Raw genomic sequence first — 23,880 nt, forward strand, 5'->3', positions numbered from 1 at the left:
CATCCAGTGCCCCCAAGGAGGTGAAGAGCTTGCTTTATTCAAGACACTAAATCCAACCAAGGTGGCTGGAAAATACCGAGCAGGAGGGACAGTGCCAAAAGATGAAGGCCACCTGGACCATGGACGCCAGGGTTAAGCATATGGGTTTGTTGTGAGTTCAGTGGGAAATCCTTGAAAGTTTAAGCAAGGGGCTAGCATTATCCAAATTACGTTTTGAGTATGTCAATCTTTTTGCAATATGGAGAGGCTCTGGATTAATACAGTGGGCAGTGGAGACAAAAAGAAGTGGATCTTGAGAGGGAGAATTCAAGGACTTCGTGACTGACTGGCTATAGGTCAGGGAAAGGAAGGAGTTTGAAAGTTCTATTCGACAAAGATGAGCAAAATGGGGCAGGTGAGATCAGAGGCATGGGATGTGAGCTTCAATTCTGAACATATTTGCTATGCCTGAATCATGGAGAAGGAGATAAGTCAGGACTTGGATGTGTGAGTGGGAGCTTGGAGGACAGCAAGCTCTGAGGTCCAAGATGGAGAGATAACTTTGGAATTACCAGCATGTGGAGGATATTTTACATCCATGGAGATTCTCAGAAGAAGCCAAGAAAGGAGGGACCATGATTGGATGAACTCTAAGGAACACCAACGTTTGGAAATTGGGTAAAGAGTAGCAACAGCAAAGGAGACCAAGAAGGAACCTCAAGGAAAGTAGAAGACAATCCAGGGCCACATGGTATTAAGGAAGCCGAGAAGGTGAGAAGGCGGGCCTTCCGGAGGAGGAATGGCGATTGTGGTGTTGAAGAAGCCGAGAAGGTGGGTCCTCCAGAGGAGAATGGCGAGTTATGGTGTTGGGGAAGCCAAGAAGGTGGGCCTTGGAGGAATGGTGATTTGTGTTGAATGCTACTGAGAGGTTGCAGAAGATGAGGCCAGGGAGTGTCCTTCACCTGTGGCACCATGGCAAAAATCACAAATGACCATAATGAGCAGTTTTGGGGAATGCGTAAAGACAGGAGCCAGAGTTTTATGGGATGAAGGGTGAACAGCAGGGGAGGATAATTCCTTCTAGAGGGTTTGCTATGAAGAGAGAGAGAAATGTAGCAACCACAAGACCGTTCTTTAAAGATTGAAGGGCCAGAACTTGTTTTACACTCACAGGAAGGATTCCATAGAGATGAATTACCTGGTGATTTGAGAGAGATATCCGAGAACTGAAGAAGGGAAGTACTTTGGAAGGCAGGAAGGGCTCAGATCCAGCACAGAGGGAGGAACTGGCCCCCAACAGGAGGAAGGTCACTTTTTGTGTTGTGAGAGGTGCTGGAGAGGGTAAGGGCAAGTGCAGGTGTGTTTGTAATTGCGGGATGCAAGAGGAGAGATGGAGTATGATGGCTCCATGAAGGCAGATGTCATTTTTCACTGCTGTGTCTTCCACATAGAAGAGTACTTGACACTTAGAATATGCTTAGGAAACATCTGTTGAGCACATCAGGACATCAGCCATGATTCCTCTCTCCTCAGTGAAATATAAAGTATGGATGTCTGGAGAGAGGCAGGCCCTACCTACATTGGTCTTAGGAACCAAAAAGTTGGTGCAACTCCAAATAAAAGTAATAAATGCATTCTCTTCTATAACTATTTCACTTATTATCTTAATTCTACTAATGATCATAACTATTGCCAACATTTATAAAAATATTTCTTACCCTTGCTATTTAAAAACTTCTCTCCCATCTTTTGTAACTATCCTCATTTCATCTTTTTTATTTCACCCCCTTTTTTTGGAGGGTTGAGGGGAAGAAAGAAGAGAAAACATGTCACTAGAGAAACACAATACAATCTTGAGGAAGTTGTAAATGCCCATTTGAAGTTTGTGGTCAGTTATTTAAGAGAAAGCCATCATGCCATTGTGTTTAGCTGCAGGGGTACACGCCCAGGGAAGGTGGAGGTGACATTTTCCAGACTTGGGATTTTGCCTTCAGATGAAAAGGACCATGGAGATCTGTGTTTTCCAGGCAATGCTTCTGGTGGTAGATGACAGAAGCTGTCAGACCAGGAAGGAAGGTGGGCTTGGAGAGGCCCATACTGGAGAGGAAATGTGGGGCCATTTAATTAGAAGTCTTGATGAAGTTGAAGAATTTAAACAATGTTCATACTTTAGCAAGAGATTTAGAAAGATAAGAGGTGATCATTGGAAAGAGACATATTTGGAATTGGGATTTCAGAGGTGGTACAATTTCTCAGGATGACAGGGCCTGGGGATGGATCCTGAGAATAGAAGGATGAAAAAAGGTCAGCAGAATGAGAAGGTAAAACAGAAAGAATAGATTGATGGTGGCTTATTCATACAGGAGTGCAAGTCCCCAGAATAATGACAAGAATTGGAGAAAAAGTGAGAACAGCCTGAAACTGCAGTCTCCCAAGAATGAGGGGCTGCATCTGGAGATCAGGGGGCAGCAGTGAGGAGGTGAGGGTGAAGCATGGGTCTCAAAGGAGTGGTGGGTTTTGCAAGGGAGAGGAACCCAAGCATTTAGGGGTGTCATTAAGGAGCCAGGGGACAACCAGCTTCACCTCTGGCCTTGAAGGATATGAACATGAAATGAAAAGCAGTCTTCACTTGAAAAGGTTGCAAGGGAGACGGATCAGTTTCAGTTAAGTCAGTGTGGACAGGCAAACCTTTCAAAAGGCTGACTATACAGGGGAGTTAGTTTATCATGAACAGGAATTTCAGGGGACACAGAAAAAGGGCTCAGGAGAGAGGGAAGCATGGAAAGTGGCTGATACTAGGAAATGTATGGACCCATATGGGACTGAGAGTTTAGGTGATAAGAATGATGGGCAGCTTGAGCCTCTGAAGTGATGATGTGGGGCATGAGGGATGCTTTGTGATGATCTTTGGAAGGACCTAGGTGGACATCCAGAGCACCTGGCTGTTCTCACCTGTGCTCAGGTGTGCCTTGGCATTAAGGCAGCTTCTCAGTCTTCACCCCAAAAAGCCTCCTCAGTGTTAGAGTCTTGTCCATTTCAGATAGTTATAAATATGAAGCCATCTCATACAATCCAGATGATTTTTTAAAATATTTTGGGTCATCCAAGTTCTAATTAGGTCATTAAATGCTCAGTGGAGCTAACCCATTTCACTGCCCTACCCGTAGCCTTACACAAAACTTCCAGACAAATGACATGTCACCCTTCTCTCAGAATCACCTAGAAACCATCGCAGTTGCTTCAGGACTGGACAAAGAGCTTCTAGAGGATGAGCAGAAGGAAGAGAGGGGGAAAATACTGAATTCAGGGAAAGAAAAAGCCCAGGGAGGCAGGAAGGAGGATGGTGGCGGTGACTTGTGCCCCAGCTCCTTTCAAGGAAGGCAGAGGCAAAGCTCTTTATCCAAGGGACAAGGCTCTTGGATTTGCAGATTTAGGTGCTACCTAAAGCTGTTTCTCTGGGACGAGAGCAAAGAGTGAAATAATTTACAGCCACAGACAACCCTGCTTTCTGCAGTGGACTCCATCAGGTCCGGGCGTTTTGCCACCCTGTTTCCATAGTCTACAGGAGTCTCTGAAGTCACATCAACTGTAGGAACTCTTGTGAGGAAAACAGCCTTTGTAGTCCTTCCCTTCCAGTGGGTGCTGCTCCGTGTCACACATGGAGAGGGGAAAAGGAAGCCAGTTGGTTTGGATTTCTTTTCCAGAAGATTCCACAGCCACTAGAAGATGAAATGCTTTTTGACATTGGATTACCTAAAATACCTGAAAAAAAAATCATAAATTGTACTTCCAGATACGGTCTGTTGCTCGTTTTTTTGTTGTTGTTGTTTGTTTATTTTTTATTTTTTTATTTTTTTTTTTTTAGGTCTTGTTGGATGTTGCCTCTTTGCATTTGATTTCAGCCATCTTGATAGTTTTTTCTATGCAATTAACAAGGTCCAGCCCTTTCTTGAGCCAGTTCACTTCATCAGTAGCTGACAGGTGTCCAGGGATGAAGAAAACATTATTAGCAACAGAATAGAGAAGAAAAACAGCAGTGCCATGGGGGCCACCACTTAGACTGTCACAGATGCTCTCAGGCTAACTACCTGCAAATGAAAACAAAAAAACAAAAAAAGGAAGATGAAGATTACTGACAATCTAAGGAGTGCTTCTTTTTTGAAAAAAGTTTCTAGTGCATATAGAAAAAGGACATTGTCCGCATAGCAAGGAGAAATGGCTAAATCATAAGCTGATGTTCCTCTATGATGTTATTTTAGTTTTTTTCATCCAAGGAGGAAACTATTTTTCATTAGTTTCTAAAAGATGACAGAGGAATAGTGAGCTGAATTTTATTTTATTTTTCTTGAGAAAGTCTCACTCTATTTGTCCAAGCTAGAGTGCAGTGGTGTGATCACAGCTCATGAAGCCTTGAAATTCTAGGCGCAAATGGTTCTCTCACCTCAGCCTCCTGAGTAGCTGGGACTGCAGGTACATGCCACCATGCCCAGGTAATATTTTTTTTTAAATTTTTTGTAGAAATGGGATCTTGCTATGTTGCCTAGGCTGGCCTCAAACTCCTGGTCTCAAACAATCCTCCCACCTCAGCCTCCCAAAATGCTGGGATTACAGGCATGAGTCACTGCACCTGACTGAATTTTTTTAAATAAAAGGGAATAAGAGAAAGAGGCAGCTGGGTATTGTGGAAAGCGTGGTCTTGAAAGTTTCAGCCTTAGTTCTAATACAGCATTGTGGGTTTTCTGCCTGTGTGGATGTCAGCAAAAGATGGCACTTCTTCGTGGCATCCAAGGCCACATCCATCAGTTCACAGAGTGGACAGAGAATTTACCGAGCAGCAAAGTGTCGGTGCTGTGGTTTGGTACACAGCAGTAGCTCAGTGAACAGAAGCCTGATCAGGACCCCTCTGCTCTAGGAGGGACTGAGGGAAAAGCCCGTGGAGGGAGTCCCGGAAGTGCTTTTGGCTGAAATGTAACAAAAGCTAGTATTTATGGAGTGGTGTGGGGAAGGAAAGGAGACCCAAGAGCTGTACCTGAGTGCCCCCAAAAGGATACTCTGGGAAACGCCATGACAGTACAAAATCAACCTCCTTAGCTTGGAGGACCTCAAAGGGGGCCACACAGCTCCTGGATGGCTGGCAAGCATTGACTCATTTTGACAGAACATTTGCCATTTCTCTCAGGCTTGAGTTTTAGCTAGGATCCCTGTACTTCACATTTCTTGCAGATTTTAAAATTAGATTTTCTTTTTTTCTTTTTCTATGAAAACATGCAAATTAAGCGTCCTAGTGAAGCAGCCTGTCCCCTCCTACAGAGGAGGGGCCTTTTGGATGGTGTTTCAGTGGTGGGGGATGTTTACGCTTGGTTCCCCCATAGCCACACTTCTCAGGTGACCACCCATGTGCCTTTAATGTAGCCATGCAGCCAACAGTCAGCCAGAAAGGGGAAGTTCACTGGTCCTTCTGGGGCTTGAACTTGCAACCATTCCTTCATTATAGAACACTTTTCTACCCAAATGCGGGTATCCTAAATGCCTGCAGACCAACAAAATACAGTATCTATTTCATTATACTCTCCCATGACCCTTTATTGAAATTCTTAAAACATGAGTTTATTGAAACTTCTATGAATTTTATGCTGTAAAATGAATAGTTTTTGTTCTTAAGAGAATCCATGAGCATACACATAAAGACTGAATAATTTCCTCCCCAAAGAAATAAAATAGAAAGTATAGCAGTGAGTCAAGATTCTACCTACATATCACATACTAATGAAATGTATTTTTTGCTATAATCTGATAAAATACAGGAGAAAAACATTTATTGTTTTCCTTGGGTTCAGAGTAGTATTCTTTGTGAATATTTACATTTATTTTCAAATATTTTCACAAATATTGTACAATCAATTCAAAATTAGTTGTCTGTGGATTATTCACTTTATGAAAGCATATCTAGAATTTTGCAAACTATTTTTAATAATAACTTAAAACTGTCAATATAGTTTGACATGTAAATATCAGCGTATCTGCACACACACAGACGCTCACTGTGCATTCCATAGACAAAACATGCATGAGTGATTTTTTAGATAATTTCCACTTTTGAGCTCAGTTGAGGGTGGACTCTATATAAACCCAGTTCACATTATAAATTAATCACATTCCTCCAAGTTAGGCTGTTTGTAAAATGCGATTCTATATTGACAAGTTAAAAAGCCCTTGGAACTAGTGCAAGAATATCAAGGTAACAGTGTTTATTCCTTTCCACCACTTGGGGTAGATTTATTAGTTCCTTTACCATTATCACACATATTTTATACTGAGGTACAGTATTCTGTGTTACTTAGTGCTAGTTTGTCACGACTCTCCATTAATGTACTTTCAACCTCATCCCAGTAAATGGTTTAAAGGATCTATGGAAACTGGATTGTATCTTGAAGGTAACTGAGTAAGGATCTTAGCTAATGATACATAATTACATGACTAAATCATTTCCTTAGTGTATTAAGCTTTCTACAAATACTAGCACATTCTTTTTTCTAGGTCAGTGTTTTCTTATAAATGTCACAATGTTAATTTTGAAAAGTAATACTTTCAATAGGCATATTTCAGGTATTTTGTGTGCTTTTTAATCAACAGAAATTCCCAGGCACATATGTTAAAATACTTGTCTTCCTTTGAAAAAGGAATTATATGCTCAAATGCTCTTGAGTTTATCATAAACAGAATAAATACAATAATTTTAATAAATTCCCTAGCTAATGAATGGAAAGGGGACATAATTTTAAAATTCCATCAGCATTTGAGACCACTATGAATGTAGTCAACAAGAATTTCTAAATTGTTTATTGGACTTTCTCCATAGATTAACTTCTTCCTAGATAAAAGCTGTTGTCATAATAATAAAATTACCTAAGTAAATTAAATAGACTAGGTGATTTGTTGTCAAATGAGAAAATGATCAATTACTTAAAAGCAACTTATTTAAAGTAATTATGTAGGTAACATAATCTTGAGTTACTGTTATTAATTTCCATTGCTATTGATTATCTTATTAGAATTCTTTAATTGTCACTAAATGGAGTTAGATTTTATTAATTTATAATTATCTACTGTCTACAAACTATTGACAAGATACTATGCCAAACTCAGGGCGTGTGGATGCACAAAAGGATAGAGGAATGAGTGCAAAAGTCTATAATAAGGGTTTAAAGGGCTTGGAGTACTTTAGGTCTCATGCAGTCACCAGATTTACCCAGCCAAAGGCCCCTCTCAGGACAAAGCCCCACACTGAGGAGAAATTTGCTCAGAATAGAAAAGAAAAAAGGGAAAGAGAAAGTCTAGTTAAAAATGGGATAATGGAGTTGTAAGATTGCAGAAAGGAAGCCCCAGTATTTTTGAACACTGCCCAAAACACCAGAAGAGAAAAGTCTACAGCTTTTCTGAATTCTAGCTCTTTGTAAAATTGCAGGAGAACTAATTTCACGTAAAACTGAGCAACAGCAAAGGAACAAGGTAAAACGCTAACAGAAAAGAAGCAAGGTTCAGTCCCATACAAGGTTATTAAAATGATGCAGTGAATGAATAACAAAATAGCATCCTTATGAACAGTGGAAGAATGCCCCAAATCAGAGGAAGGCCGAAATAACCTTTTCAAGGTGAACCAAGTTATTAGGAAATTACATAAATACATATCATAAATATTGTCTTAAAAGAAATAGAAAATGAAAAAAGAAGAAAATTCTAAAAAACACAAATAAGAAAATTAAAGAGATTTGAGATAAGCTGTTAGAATCAGAAGTGAGGTAAAGAAGATCCAATATATGTATACTAGGAATGACATAAGAAAAACATCAAGGCAACAGAACAAAGTGAATACTAAAAACTGAACTCAGTACAACTTTCCTGACACAGTATGCTTGTGAAAATTGATGCAAAAATGACCAGCACCAAGATATATTCTAATAAAATTCCTGAATTCTAAAGAAATGAAAAAAATTCCTTGGGCATCTAGGCAAAAGAGGGCAATTAATTTACAAAGGGGGGGAAAAAAGCAGTGTTTTCAGGCTTATTCATAATACTTTATGCCAAAAGAACATGAAGTAAGAGATTTCAGATACTCAAGGGGGAAATATATATACAAGAATATATATACACATATACATATATACAATCGCTGTATGTATAATATATCGGGATTGTATATTCCTTATATGTACAATGTAAGAAACTGTAATTCCATATATTCCTTCTATGTGTAATATAAAGATTTTTTATTCAGCCAAACTCATTATCAAGAATAAAAGCCCTAAATAAACTGTTACTATGGAAGAACTCAGTGAATATATTTCCCAGGAACTCTTCTTGAGGAATTTACTAGAGAACAAGATTCAAGCAATCAAAATTACTGGGGAAACATCAGCCATCAACATAAGGACTGAAGGTTGTGCCTGCATATGTGTGTGTGTGTGTGTGTGTGTGTGTGTGTGTGTGTGTGTGTGTAGAAGTAAGATAACATGAAGGCTAAGAGAAAGAGGGCATAGTTTGAAATGGCCACATGTGTTAGCAGTGTGGATACATTACAATTATTTTAAAGATTTTGTGGGAGAATGAGTAGAGCATGTGAAAACATATTTGAAGTTTTTAGAAATCGTGGGCACAGTGATGGTTTTGTTATTCTGAAATTGTGTAATGTGAGAAAAAGCAAATGAGCAATTATGGAATATTGTAATTATGTCATCTTCTGTGTTCTTGAGAACCAGTGTGGAAGAAAGGGAGAAACAGATGTAAAGTAGAAAATGTTAAGTAAAAACCTTGTAGTTCTGAGATACCTCTCCTTCAAAGTAAGAACTGAGAGGACTTAGAAATAATGACTAACTTAGGACCACTGAACATGCCTAGCACCCAATTTATGGTCTTGAAATTTTTAAGAAGCAGTGCTTCTTTTAAAAGCTGGCAATTCCTGGTCTGGGGCAGGAAATGTATAAGATGAACCTGAGTAATTTTCCATAGCAGATAGTGAAGAAGGTATTAAGTGGTGTCAGGTTCATGTTATGGAAAGTCAACTTGATAGGATTACCATTGGCCAGGGATGAGATAGTTGTGCTTCAAGAAGGAAATCACTGCATTTGATTAAAACACAGTTAACACATAACATGTGTAAGTTTATGAGTTTATAAATGTTCATTGAAAAAGAAGAATCAAATATTTTAGCTTGCCTTTCCTATTCAAACAATACCACCAGATAACCAAAAGTAGAAGTATTCTAACTAATAAATGAAGGAATGTTTGAATTAAAATATCATTTTTCAATCCCAATAAATTAATCTAGTTACTGAATGTTAATGACTGCTAAACATTTTGAAAAGAGAGAAAGACATTATGATCTTCCTGATAGAAGTACAAAACACCATCTATGAAGTAATATTACAGAGAGAGAAAGAAGAAGGAAGAGGAGAAAGAGGAGGACAGAGGGATAGAGGGCGGGGGAAAAAGGAGGAAGGGAAGAGAGTGAAGGAGGAAGGAAAAAAGGAGGAAAAGAGAGGGGGTAGGCAGAGAGGAAATAAGGAAAGAAAGAAGCTGAATGAAACGAAGCCTATAGACCAATTATCAATTCATAGGAAACAAATTATCAAGGTGCATTATAAACTGCAACACTGGATACAATCAGCAAAATGAAGACTGCGAAACTCTATAGGTTACATGTCCTGCTTTCTTCAACAAATAAATTGCAAGGAGAAAAGACAGTGGAGGGTGATGGACTAAACAACACACCTTTAAAACAGACAAAATGAACTGTAGTGTTAGAAATGAACCTTGAGTGATAAAGAAAAACAAGAAGGTTGATTATAACTTTGGGAGGCTGAGGTGGGCAGATCACGAGGTCAGGAGATCGAGACCATCCTGGGCAACATGGTGAAAACCCATCTCTACCAAAAATACAAAAATTAGCCAGGCGTGGTGGCAGGCGCCTGTAGTCCCAGCTATCGGGAGGCTGGGGCAGGAGAATCACTTGAACCCAAGAGACAGAAGTTGCAGTGAGCTGAGATTGCACCACTGCACTCCAGCCTGGGTGACAGAGCAAGACTCCAACTCAAAAAAAAGAAAACAAAACAAAACAAAGACACCATGGTGTCTTTTAGGAAGGAGTGAAGGTGTTATGATGAGAATAGATACACGGAGGGCTTTAGGAGGCCCAGGTAAAGTTCTATGTCTTGGCCTGAATAGTGTTTAAAAAGTTGGTCACTTTATAATTCATTAAGCTTATTCTATGTGATATTTACAATTAAAAGTGTAGGGGGTTTTGGGGTTTTTTTTGTTTGTTTGTTTGTTTGTTTGTTTGTTTGTTTTTCAATGTGGAAGGATTTGGACAGGTCAAGACAAAAAAGTAGGTTGAGCAGTTCAGTGGTGTAGAGATGAGGGAGGGGCTTGGCGGAAACTGAGATCATTCACAGTCGTATGTGGAAGGTGAATAGAGCTGAGGGAGAGGGGCTTGGCGGATCACCGTGACATCATTCACAGTCGTATGTGGAAGGTGAATAGAGCTGAGGGAGAGGGGCTTGGCGGATCACCGTGACATCATTCACAGTCATATGCGGGAGGTGAATAGAGCTGAGGGAGAGGGGCTTGGCGGATCACCGTGACAACATTCACAGTCATATGCGGGAGGTGATTGAGAGATGTCCTGCTTCCTTTTACAATTCCGGCAAAACTCCAACCAAACTTAAATCCAGCATTCTTTCTACTTTGCCTTTGCAGCTCAGTGTTTGTGCAGAGAAACAGAAGACTCTGCTCACGAGTTTTCCTTTAAATTCATCATGTCTGACCTCAGGGGGCCTGGGTGCTGCCCAGCAGTGATACCAACTGCCTCCACCCTCCCCTTCCTTCATCACTCATACCTTTCTTCTTCCTCAAATCCCAGTACCCCCTCCACCTTTCTGCACCTGGTCCTAAGCACTCAGCCGGGCCTCCTTTTCCTAAGGATGTCTGCCTTCCCTCTGAAGGCCAACCCTCCACACATCCTTTAGATCCCCTCCTCCAACCTACTCAAGGGCAGAGCTCTTTCTCTGTCCTAAACTGTCCATCTGTGCTTCTCGTCTCAGTCCTGCCTTCAGCATAGTATCATATCATTATTTCTCCATTTTCAAAAATCCTTTACAACCCCAGAGTCCTATCCAATGGCCACCCCATCTCTGCTCCCTTTTCAGGCAAACTCCTTTAAAAAAGTGTCCATTCTCACTTCTTTGAATTTCTCTCCTCCGAGTCTTTCTGGACTCCACTCCAAAGGCTTTTGGCTCCATGACTCCACTAAATGACTCTTGTTAAGACCGCGATGGCAGCCACACACCCAACTCCAACTGCAGCTCATCTGGCAGCCTTCTTGAGATGTGCTCCCTTGGTTTTCGGGACACCTGAGTCCTCCTCAGTTTTCACCTGCCTCATAGGCTGCTGCTTCTCAGTCTCCTTTGCTGGTGTTTTCTCACCTTCCCTGCAGAGGTTGGATAATCACATCTAACCTCATAACACGGTCAGAGTGTCATAGATCTAACCTGGTGTCCAGCTTTACGAATAATTTCAAGGATGCAGGTAATCCTGAGACTCAGGCAGGACCTGGGGACGTTCAGGTCGCCTCCTCAGGTCCTTCCTTGGCATGTGGGGCCGTGCTCTAGGCAAGGTTTATGTGTGAAGCCTCTAAGAAATCTATGTAGTAATCACTCACATGCAATCTCTCAATTACATAAACTGTCTCATCATTCATTACTTGATGAAATATCGTCATTGTATCCTCTGATAATTGCACAGCTTATGACACTGTCTAGAGAGCCTTACCCCATAAATTCAGAGATTCTAGTTCATTTGCCATCCAAACTCTTAGACCTCTTTTCTAGTAAATGTGCTGTATGTGTATGCCATTCACATGTTTACAAGGAGGCCAGGTCATCTTTTTCTTCTTTCCTGGGGACAGAAGAATGAGAAAATGGATTAGAGGCTCATGCTAATGACTTCAAAATTTGTATTTGGGACCCATGCCTTTCCCCTAAACTACACTTATTTATTCAATTAACTACTGAAAATTTTAACATTGCTGTGTAATAGCTTATCAAACTGAACATGAGCACAATAGAAATAATGATTTCATGCCTCAACTCCCTACACACACACACACACACACACACACATACACACACGCACACATACCCCTTTCTTCTTCCACAGTTGTCCCTACCCCCCACCTGCCTCCTGTCTTCTCAGGAAACAGGGAAATACACTACACTCATATTTGACTCCTCTTTTTCTCTCATACCATGAATCCATCCTAAATAGATATTCTGCAATTTCTCCCTTTAATTTATACCCAGAATTCAAACGCTGATCCTACCTCCAGCACTACCTTCCCGGGTCAAGCCAGTGCCATCTCTTGCATAGATGTTGACATAAGCTCCTGCGGGCTTCTCTGCTTCCTGCCTACACCCTGGCCCTCCAGAGGGCACGCCGAACATAGCAGCCAGGTGGATGTCTTCAAAATACTAGTCAGATTATGTCATACCTCAGCTCAGACTTCTGCAGTGGTTCTGGCATCTTCCAGAATAACAGCCAGAGTTCTGAAAGCAGCTATCAGGGAACTGCGCATTCTAGATCCTCCCGAACTCTCCAACTTCACCTTCTGTTTTTTCCCTCCTTGTTCACTCTGCCTCCACCCCACTGCCCACCTCGCTGTACCCTGAACAGCCAACCACATCAGCACACTGGGGCTCTGCCCCCTTACAGTGTTATCTGCTTGTCCAGAATGCTTATTCCCCCGGGGATCCATGTGACTTGCATTTCTAATCTCCTTCAGATATTTGCTTAAAGGCACCTGCTTTGTAAGGCACTCTCTAATCACCTCTTTAAAATTGAGATCTTCACCTTCTTTGGAATCTCCCTCTTGCCTGTTGATTATTCTCTTCCTCACTTAGTACCACTGGAAATAGACATTCTAACCTCCCGGTATTGACTGTTACAGTGCTGTGGATGAAGGTGGAGAAGTCTATTCATTCACTGCTATATCCCCAGCACCTCAGTAGAGTCTGGAATGTGGTAGGCTCTCAATAAATGTTGCATTATTTGATTAATAATTGAGCAAACCTATTTGACTTGATCTGAGTTTATATTACAAAAAGATAAAAAATGTAGGGCTGCCGCAAAGAAGACCTTGAAAATGGTCTGATGAGGTTTGGAATTTATTTGCAGGCTGAAGAAAGCATTAAAGGAAACCGAGCAAAACAGTAACAGAAAGAAATGATGTCAGGGACACAGGAAATCATGCTTTGAGAATAAGAGTAATGATAAAGGGAAAATGTGATTCTTTAACATCAGTCTTCTTCTAGCTCATTGATATTGTGTGGGCTGCCAACAATTATGAGGTGGAATGCTGGGCCGATTTTCAAAATAATAATACAACCTTGTTGAATTTCAAATAGAGGCATGAAAATATCTTGCTTTATAAGATTGATAGTGACATATTATAAGTGTTCATCATTTAATACATAAATATGTTCCTTAAAATGTATATGAAATAAGATTGTTGAAATATATGTTGGTAGAAGCAATCTTATAAAATACAGAGCTTTGGAATATCTATTTTCTGAAGACAAAAATGCAAAGAGTAAATTCACTTATATATCTTGCCAGTTGAGTTTGATAGAGTTTTTCTACATTGAAGCATATTTGTCCTCCTCTATCAACCCCTGGCCCTCTCCCTCCCCCTACACACACACACACACACACACACACACACATATACACACACATGCATTATTTTACTGAAACTGGTTAAGCAAGAAATCCCATACACTGTCAGCTCCTACCCCTTTGGCTGAAATAAACAGTCAGTTTGAAAGCTCACTCTGCTTTTTGGGTTTCGCAGTACAACCGATACCAGCAGTATGGTGCAGAGGAGTGTGTCCTGCAGATGGGGGGCGTGTTATGCCCCCGCCCTGGCTGTGGAGCGGGGCTGCTGCCGGAGCCTGACCAGAGGAAAGTCACCTGCGAAGGCGGCAACGGCCTGGGCTGTGGGGTGAGTACTGCCCGCACCCCTGGGGCGGTGTGTTCCTGTCCTTGTTCGCTTTTGCGCATGGGCTGGGATTATATTTTTATTTTATTTTCATTTTCCCTTTGGACTCAGACATCTTTAAACTTATGTATAAGAAAATAGATTTTAAATTCCTTTATAGGACTCCAGATCGGAATATGTATGTATTTATTTTGGGGAAAAGAGTTGTATTAAGATTTTCTGCTTTGGTTGCTTATGGAAGTATTTACTTTAAGATGCTGTGAGCCACTAGGCCAGACTTTTAAACTTTTCTCCCAGCACTCAACTGATCCAGAGCAAAAATGTATTCTTTCTTCAGAGTTGCCTTTAAGTAGACAGGAGTGAAGGAGAAAGAATTCTCCATCAGTGACGTCTTAGTGACATTGTTTGCCTAAGTGTTTCAAGAAATAAAATGAAGGTTAATGTGGCAAACTTGAAATGTTATTGTGTCATAAAAATCATTTTAAACAGAGATGAACAAAACTAACGGTGTCTCTTATGGAAGCAGAATAAGAAACGTGGAAAATGTTTGTTCTAAGAGGTCAAACCATGTGACCTGGCCGGCTTTTCATATGAATCTATGGCTGCAAGCTGATGGCTCAAGGAGGAAAGAAGCATAACTCAAACACAAAAAAGATTACTAAATTATAGGTTAAAATGACAAATGGATGATAATCCTGATATTAAATTTCATGCAGCCTGGAAGAGTAAGAAAGTGTATGTGCGTATAAAAGTCTATTGAATTTTGATGGGAAACGTTTCTTTTAAAATTGCAACTTCATGAGGAGTTTTGTGCAAGAAGGAGCATAGATAGCAGAGGTATATTTGCCAGGCCTGATTTGGGGCTGAGCGCTATAAGTCATCTAGAAATAAATTAGCATTCATTCCCCTTAGTAAAGCTTCCTGTATGTCATGCAGTGGGGCTCACAAAACCCTGGGTTGAACAATGGAGTAGAGGGAGTGGAAGTTGAAAAATAATGAGATGCCATGGTGCCTAAGTGGAAAGATATACCTCTGGATTCAAAATCGTGATTGCATTCAAATGAAAACTCAAGTGATGTTTACTCTCCCTGGAGATGATGGAAATCAGGACACACTCTCCAGTCTTAGCCATCATCATGTGCTAAATTATCTGCACTGATTGTGTGTGGCCTCAGCAGGTTGCCAACCTCTGGGATCAGAATGCTAGCAAATGTTATCTTTTAAAATGAGCTTTTAACGAATTGTTTTTAACTACTGGCTAAATTGTGTGCTTCTGCCTGCTAATTGCCTACTGTGGTTCCATCCTCTAAAGCTGGATTTTAAGATTTTAACTTTCCTTAGGAGGTAGAGAATTCCGCTGGCCCATCTTTTGCATTTGGTTGTTGACCTTGCTTTAAGAATGTTGAAGGGTTTATGTAATGCAAAATCTTGAATATCTTTATGTTCCCTTTTTTATACAAGTAAATTGTAAGTAAATAACATACATATATAAGCTCCAAATCATGGCAAATTATTTTAGAAGTGAATCAAAATGCTGTAATATCTTTGGATTAAAGGAGTTTGCAGGCAAACTTGACTTAAAGGAGGATAGCTATGTTCTCAAGGTTTCTTTGTCCTTTGGCAATTCTAGGTAATGTATTCTTACTTTATTTTAATTTGTTTTGGTGTGTTGGTTTTGGAGGTGTGTTTGCTGGATTGTGTATTAGTTATCTATGACTGCATAGCAACTCCAAATTCTAACAATTAACATAATAGAAATATATCATCTCACAGAGGTTCTGAGGGTCGGGAATCACCCGTGAGTGGCTTCACTGGGTAGTTCTGGCTCAGGGTTCCTCCTGAGTTTGCCGTTTAGCTGGGTTGCAGTCATCTAGAGGCTTAACTGGGGCTGGAAGATCCACTTCCAAGGTGGCTCATGCACATGACTGTTGGCAAAAAAAAGTCCTCAGTTCCTCACCGGCTGTTGTCAGAAGGTCACTGTTCCTTACCACGTGGCCCTTGTCTTAGGCTGTTTGTCCCCATGAAGGCAGCTGGCTTCCCCCAGAGCAAGCAGTCCAAAAGAGGGAGCAGGGAGAGGAAACCACAGTGCCTTGTAGAACCAAATCCCCAAAGCTGCACCTGTCACTCTCACTTCATTCATTAGAAGTGAGATACTAGACCCAGCTCACTCTCAAAGGGAAGGGAGTTGGGCTCCATCTTAAAGAGGGTCAAAGAATTTGTGGACATATTTTAAACCACCCCAGTTTGCAATTTGATGAAGCTGAAAAAAGAACAGAGAAGTGATTTTCTAAAGGATGCACTGAACTGTATGCATTCCTTTCCCTCCCTCCCTTTTTGCCCCAGTCTCCAAACTCTTTCACAAGCTTATGTCCATTCCCATTGCTTTGGCTTCTCAGCAGAGATAAATTGACCTCATCATTGCCCTTGGTCTTCAAATCCCAAACTTTCACTAAAGGATATTCACCTAACTTGAATGCTAAAGGAATTCCACAGTAATTAAAAAAGGAGATTGCGTTGAATGTGTGAAGTTCAAACCCTGGCTTCACAAACTACTAGTGGTCTTCATCTTTGTCAGTTTCCTTAACTCTAAAATAGGATATATATGAGCAACTCTGTATAAGACTATTGTGAATACTAAATGAGATAATAAGTGTGAAATACATAGAATAGTTCCTGGCATAGAGTAAGTGCAGATTTATTTAATATTTAATCAAAAGCTTAATGAATATTTATCCAAAGCTCACCCAAAAGACGCAACATTCAAGGAAGATTGCATATGTGGCATTCATTGGATATACTCTTTCAAACAGTCTAGAATCAAGGATGTAGCCAGATCTACAGCAGGAAATTGGGCACCTAGACCTTACTATTTTTAGCCTTCAAATAATTGCTTTTCCTAAATACTACTTTGCCATGATGCCATTTGTTTATAGTGTGATCGTTACACAGGAAATGTGATGCCTGTGGTTCAGGACATCCCAACAGACTTTTCCACAAGGAACCACGCTGACTATTCAAGTCTGATCTGAGTACCAAGCACACTTATGCTTGTCCTGAGGAAAGCTGCCTTTAAGGATGTTAAACCAACTGATAAGGTTTGCCTCTGAAAGTTGACTGCTAGAAAATCTAAAGCTACATCTGTGGCCTCTGGATAGCATATAGAGAGGTCATAAACACAATGGATTTGGAAACGGGTTTCCTGGCTTTACTTGTTTCCTTCTTTCTCTTCCCCTTTTCCTGATGCATGTTGTTTTGCTGTGGTTTGTACATCCTTGTAAGCTGCCCATTTTTTTCTGGGTTTAAGGAGTATAATGGAAAGCCATTGTCTGGAAGAAATTGTGGTTAGATTATGTCATTTCAGAAGTAGAACATGGCCCAATACATAAAAGTTAGAAGAAGATGAATCTCCTTTTACTCTTTGCTCTAACAGTATGGACAACGAAGAACAAAATAAGCTGCCTCAGGGAGAAGTGAGTGTCTCATTCAATACATCGTTCAAGGAAAAGTCATTGGTAGCAAAGCTGTAGAAGAATTATAGAGTTCTAGATGTGCAAAAAGCCCTAGACATCATTAACTCCAATGATTCTCGGTGTGGTTCACAGATTTATTGTAAGATGTCTGTGAATTCACCCATGCTTAATGTTTTCCTTCAACTATCAAGATAGAAAAGTACAACTCTTACTATATGGGTATTCAAGAAATGTTTGCTGTTACAAAAAAAAAAAAAATAGTGTGTAAAAAAGTTGAAACTCAAATTATCTGCCAGTTGTAGGATTTAAAATTTTTTGGAGCTAGATACCCATGTGTTGAGCCCTAGGCTCCAGAGGATTCTAATCTTCTAGTCATTTCACCCACCACCATGTGCCTGGGTGGTCTTCCACACAGCTGTGGTTTCTATTGTATATCCTTTCCATCTGAAGATTTCTGTGTCTTTAGTTGAGCTTCTGTAAAATAGGTGCTATAGTTAGTATTTATGAGTCTTTTGTTCACACATATGGGAATGTCCATTGGAAAATCAGATTCCAGACACTGCTCCACTGTGTCACAGGCTTATCTGTTCCCTCAGGAGCAATGTACCTTAACTAATAAATGAAGACAGGGATTTCCATTTAAATGATGATGTCAGTCCACCTAGGAAAGTTCTGATAAATGTGGGATGAATCCAGCAAATTTATTACCAGTATAAAGAATTATTTGAAAGTACCACCTCCCAGGATTCAAGCTGCAGTGTTACACTGGTTTCCTGTCTTTATATTCCTGTCCTAAGCCTTTTCGTTCTTCTTAGTAAATCATGTATTTGGTGTTTAACATTCATCAAATGTATGAATGAATGAATAGAATAAATGATTGCGTGAATCTTAATAATCTAGGAGTAATATCAATAAACTATTACTTTAATTTTCCAATATTAATCATCATGTATCCCAGTATTAGAACTGCTTACCTTGCCCCAACAAAGACCTCTTTGAAAAATATTTAAGCACCTTTATATACTTATACAATATACAGTGTTTTAATAGCACACATAGTATATAATTCAGAAAACCAAAATAACAGTACGTTCAGGGATCCACAAAAAGTCCATTAGAAACCTGAAAGTACTGCAGAATTTACAGAATTGATATGCTCTATCAAAGGCTATATACAAGGCCAAGTAAAGAGTACATTCTGATATGTAAAATGTGCTACTCTTGGGAGCACTGAGATTTCGGTTTTGACTCAGCACAGAATATTTTTACATAGATAGAACGCAACAGAGAATGTATTTTGGTATCAAATACTAGTCTAGCCTCACTCTACTAACCCTAGATCCTACTTTTACTACTGCTTATAAAAAAAATTAATTGATTTCCTGAAGAATTCACGTTATGCATTATTCTTTTTTTCTGGCCTTATTGCTAGTCATCAGAACTATCTCACAAACTTTTATGACTCTGATGCAAAATATTGACGTGTTTAGTACTGGAAAACAGCAACAAAATATGGAATACATTATACTCACTGACCCGGGAATGCAGACATTATACTCACTGACCCAAGGCAATCAGGCCTTCCGAGTTATCTATTAATAAAACATCTTTATCTTATTTGGTGTTGTCTCAGAGTATTACATGTCTGGGAGATAATTTATTAAAATAATGCTTGAAGTTGGATGAGGAATTTTCTGGTTTTAATTAGAAATCCAGAAACAAAATTTAGCAACTGCTGAAAATACACATTTAAATGAAAATAGAATTTCAAAATCTTACTAGTGACCATAAGTTAAGGAAATGCGATGAATTTCTTAAGACCTCTAACAGTCACTCTCTCCTTAAACAAATGCCGTGCTGTGTTGTTCAGAGGCAGATTTATCAGGGAACTAATGAGGCCTTCGCCTGGGGCTCCTTGCTTGCATGGGTCCTTTCCAAAGCCTCTTGCCATGTTCACTTTCTTGCATTGATTTTCTTAAAAAGAGTTTCAAAAATTATAAAAATGAAGTTGTAAAGCCTCCCTCAAATGTGGTTCTAGGCCTGTGCAAGTATGGGATATGACCTACTTCGTGCAAAGAAATGTGTATATGTTTTTGGTTAAACTTGTTATTTTGAACGACTTATAACAACAGCGTTGAAATATTGTTGGAGGTTTTAGTGAAATGAGAGTCTGAACCTCATTTTCAGCCTTTAAGTAGGAAAGGAGTCTATGAAGATAAATTATGATGATACCTACCCTTTTACTCAGAGATTTAACTAATTATTGAGTTTAAACTCCAAATTAACAAATAGATATCAAGCTGTTTTTTCAATAGGTGGAGCTTGGAAAGAGAAAACGTGTAGATGATCAATATTTAATAATAAAAGGAAAAAAGAAAATGGTTACTTTTCTTATTCTTTAAGCCAATTTTAATTTATTTTGTAAAATATGTAATTTAATTAAATTATGCTTAGGTAATTTTTAAACCATATTGAGATTTTTTAAGACTAGAAATTAAAATCTAGTCTCCAAATGTGTGTGGTTTACATCATGATGTTTTCAGGGAGACACCAGAAAGAACAGGTGTTTCTCAGGATGACTAACTGTGGGTTCATGAGCCTTCACTCCAGCTGTCCCCATGCAAGTTTGCCTCAACCGCCTGGACACTCCAGCACGTAGAGAGCGGAATCAAATCTTGTTGTACTTTAGGCTTTGATATACAAGATGTTCTTCATCAAAGAGCATTTTTAAAAAGAAAGTTGATGTTATGAAATGTCAAAAAATATGCATTCCATGTTTATTTGACATATGTCCAAAAATCTAATTTAAACTCTAAGATCAGCTCATTTGCAGATTGGAAATAAGTCTCGCTAGACTTTCTGCCTGTGAGACAGCTTGAAGTGCAAAGATAGAAAGCTTCGGAGAGTATTTATTTTAGTTAAAGAAACTGTTCACAAATGTACAAACAAGTTCTGCATACCATTCCTCTGGAAAGCATCTATCAGTTGGCAGACATTCCTAGAAAGTGTTCTGTGATTTTGAGGTACAGTTGATCTTTGATGAGCAACTGGGAGTTGAGGGGTGCCAACCCCTCCTGCAACCAAAAGTCAGCAGATAGCTTAAACTCAACTACAACTGGCCACTGTTGACGGGAAGCCTTATCAATAATATAAATGGCTAATGAGCAGGAATTTGCATGTCACATGTATTATAACTATATTCTTATGATAAAATAAGCTAGAGAAAAGAAAACATTATTAAGAAAATCATAAGGAAGAGAAAATATATTTTCTATTTATTAAATGGAAGTAGATCATCATAAAGGTCTTCACCCTCATCGTCTTCATGATGAGTAGGCTGAGGAGGAAGAGGAGGGGTTGGTCTTGCTGTTACAGAGGTGACCAAGGCAGAAGAGAATCAACATATAAGTGGACTTACATTCTAACGCATGTTGTTCAAGGCTCAGCTGCATATAGAAAAGTGTATTTTTTTTTTAACCCAACACAGACCAGTAGACATTCTCATTGTCTTTAACCAGTTTTTGTTGAAATAAAAGTAAATATGAAATAATTATACTCTTTTTTTTTTTTTTCTTTTGAGACAGAGTCTCACTCTGTCATGCAGGCTGGAGTACAATAGCACGATCTCGGCTCACTGCCACTTCCGCCTCCCAGGTTCAAGCGATTCTCCTGCCTCAGCCTCCTGAGTAGCTGGGATTACAGGCAACTGCCACTACGCCCAGCTAAGTTTTGTATTTTTAGTAAAGATGGGGTTTCACCATGTTAGTCAGGCTGGTCTTGAACTCCTGACCTCAGGCAATCTACTCACCTCAGCCTCCCAAAGGGCTGGGATTACAGGTGTGAGCCACCGCACCTGGCCAATAATTATACTCTTTCAAAATCGTAAGATCCTTCTTTTTGAATAATGTGTTAGAAAATCAGTTTTATGGTAAATCGATTGGAGAACACTTCTTTAGCTTTACAAGCTGCAGAGAGCTCAGAACAGTCCTGAAAACAGGCTTCTTGTGAAGATCACATTGTTTCTGTGCATTTATTTTCGTCATGCTCTGACTTCTGTATAGGGCTGTGTGTCTAATATGGCAGCCTTTAGCCTCATATGGCTATTTAAAAGTAAGTATAATTAAAAAGTCAGTTCCTCAGTGACAGTAACCACATTCCAAGCGCTCAGTGGCCATACATGGCAAGCGGCTACTGTATTGAACAGTGCAGATATAGCCCATTTTCATCACTGCAGAAAGTTCTATTGGACAGTTCTGGTCTGGAAAAAGGCTGGGACGTCTGTCCAAGGAGTAACATTTGCAAACTCAAGGTTTCCTGTGTTTTCAACATAAGCACTTTGAGCTATTCAGCTGTAGTTGAGGGGGGAAAAAAACTTTACCAAAATACAGCAAATTCTTGACTATAAAAATATAAAGCAGCATTTTCCAGAGTAGGGGTCATGCAATCCAGGTTCCAACAGATGTTGCCAGGACTATGGCAGGAGTTGGGGTACAGAGAGATGGAGCAGAGATCTACAATCCAATAGTTGGAGGCACTGGGTAAGCCAGATTAAACCAATTTCTTTCCTATAGGACTTAAAGCTTTCAATATGCAAACACACATTGCTTGAACAAGCGGAACATCACACTCAGCATTTCTGCAACTCTATAGAGCAAGAACTACCTTTTGTGTGGTACATTTTGTAAGACAGGTGTTTTATGAAGCTACTTGGGATTCAGATGGCTTGCTTTATTTTTTTAATGCATAGCGCTGAATTGCATACTGCTAGTCACAATAAGAAGGTGATACCCAAAAATCAGAGCCATTAGGCCCACAATAGTTCTTTTTTGTAGAGAACTAATGAAAGCATGACTTTTAAATTATATGGTATATTTGGCTCAAATGTATTTTGAGACTACAATATATTTTACAGTAAAATCTTTTCTTTCTAATACTGCCATTGATATATTTTTATGGGTTTAAAATCAATTAGAGAAGATGGGATGAAATTTTGTGATCATGTGTGCTTAGTAACTCTCCTTCCAAGGATCCCTATTAAATGAACATGAGAATAACTTATATAACAATAAATGATAAATAAAATATTTTCATAGGGCAAGTGTCACCATGTGTCAATCTCATAAAATGTTAACTGCATGGGGCATTATGATAATAACAAAAAAAATGACATGTAGATGTGTTTTTATTTTCCATGTGTGAAGAAGTGCTTCTGCAAACAGCGAGAACAATCCTAAGGAGGTAGTGCTTGGGTCCAGCTCAGCTGGGGCAGACCTGGGGGCAGCTTGCATCTCCCTAAACCCCAGCATTCTGAATGGTGTGATCTTCCCCTTTCCAGCACTATTTTGTAGTAGATAAAAATATGGAAACCATCAACTTTTCCATAGTATTACAGCAGCTAAGTACGTTCTTGACATAATTATACAGCGGAATACAATACTCTATTACGAAGAGTGAGGTCAATCGGTGTCCTGATACAGAACCACTTTTAATACGCAGAATGAAGTAAAGACAGCATGAAAAGGGGATCCGTGCACATGAGTGTGTAAGATTTTTTCTGGAAAGAAGCAAAGACAGCCCGGGAACAGTGGCTGCCTTTGGGTAGAGGAAGTGATGATGTGAGGGAGGAAGCTTTTACTTTTCAGTTTATAACCTTCTAGAATGTTTGAGGTTTCTGAACATGTAGATTGATGGTTACTTTTTTATAACATGAGGGACTGAGTTTATGAATTATTTTTTTCTTATTTAAACTTAGTAATGTTACATGTTAAAAATAAAAGCAATGTGACCAATAATTAAATTAGGTAGAATTTTACACCTTTTTAGGCATAGTGTTTCTTTGAGGTTAGACTAGGGAGAAGGAAATACGCTTTTCACTGGCAGAGACCGAGGGCACAGACACCAACTCCATGGAGCCTCGCTGCTGTTCCAGAAAGAGCCAGGCATGCAGGTGGTGGTCCGGCTGGCCACTCTTAAACCTGGAATGTGTCAGGAGCAACTCTCCTGTCATACCCATGTAGCTGAATGTCATTTTTTAATGAGAATGAAGTCCACTTGGAAATTTAATTTACCTTCACAAAATAGGGTCTCTGAAACATGTCACCAAATGTATTGAGCAGCCAATGCAAATCAGTGATGTTTTAATTAAATTACACAAAATGTTTAAATAGTTCTTACATTATAGGAAAACATGTCCCATTGCTACTTTGCACATCTCTGTATTCTAGCAGTCGTCTCCCTACAGGGCATTTGTTCAGCTAGTGCCCCTTGAGGGTCAGGGCAGAGATTGTCTAGCGTATGCCCAGAACATCTCATGTTAGCCCCATGGCATGATGAAGAAGCAGCACACCCTCACTCTTCACACGAAACAGGAACACCAAGGCCAGC

General features: G+C 39.6%; 1 protein-coding gene across 4 annotated transcripts in view; it reads left to right on the forward strand.

Moving 5' to 3' along the window:
- PRKN (parkin RBR E3 ubiquitin protein ligase) overlaps positions 1 to 23,880 on the forward strand; it is a 1,416,081-nt gene that overhangs the window by 1,191,962 nt on the left and 200,239 nt on the right. For all 4 annotated transcript variants that reach the window (XM_017869558.1, XM_017869559.1, XM_017869556.1 and 1 more), the window contains exon 9: positions 13,880 to 14,029. In XM_017869558.1, the coding sequence (XP_017725047.1) occupies positions 13,880 to 14,029 (150 nt within the window). The remainder of the gene's footprint in view (positions 1 to 13,879; positions 14,030 to 23,880) is intronic.

The sequence above is a fragment of the Rhinopithecus bieti genome, unplaced genomic scaffold (assembly GCF_001698545.2).
Source record: "Rhinopithecus bieti isolate Rb0 unplaced genomic scaffold, ASM169854v2 scaffold_3948, whole genome shotgun sequence".
Classification (NCBI taxonomy): Eukaryota; Metazoa; Chordata; class Mammalia; order Primates; family Cercopithecidae; genus Rhinopithecus; species Rhinopithecus bieti.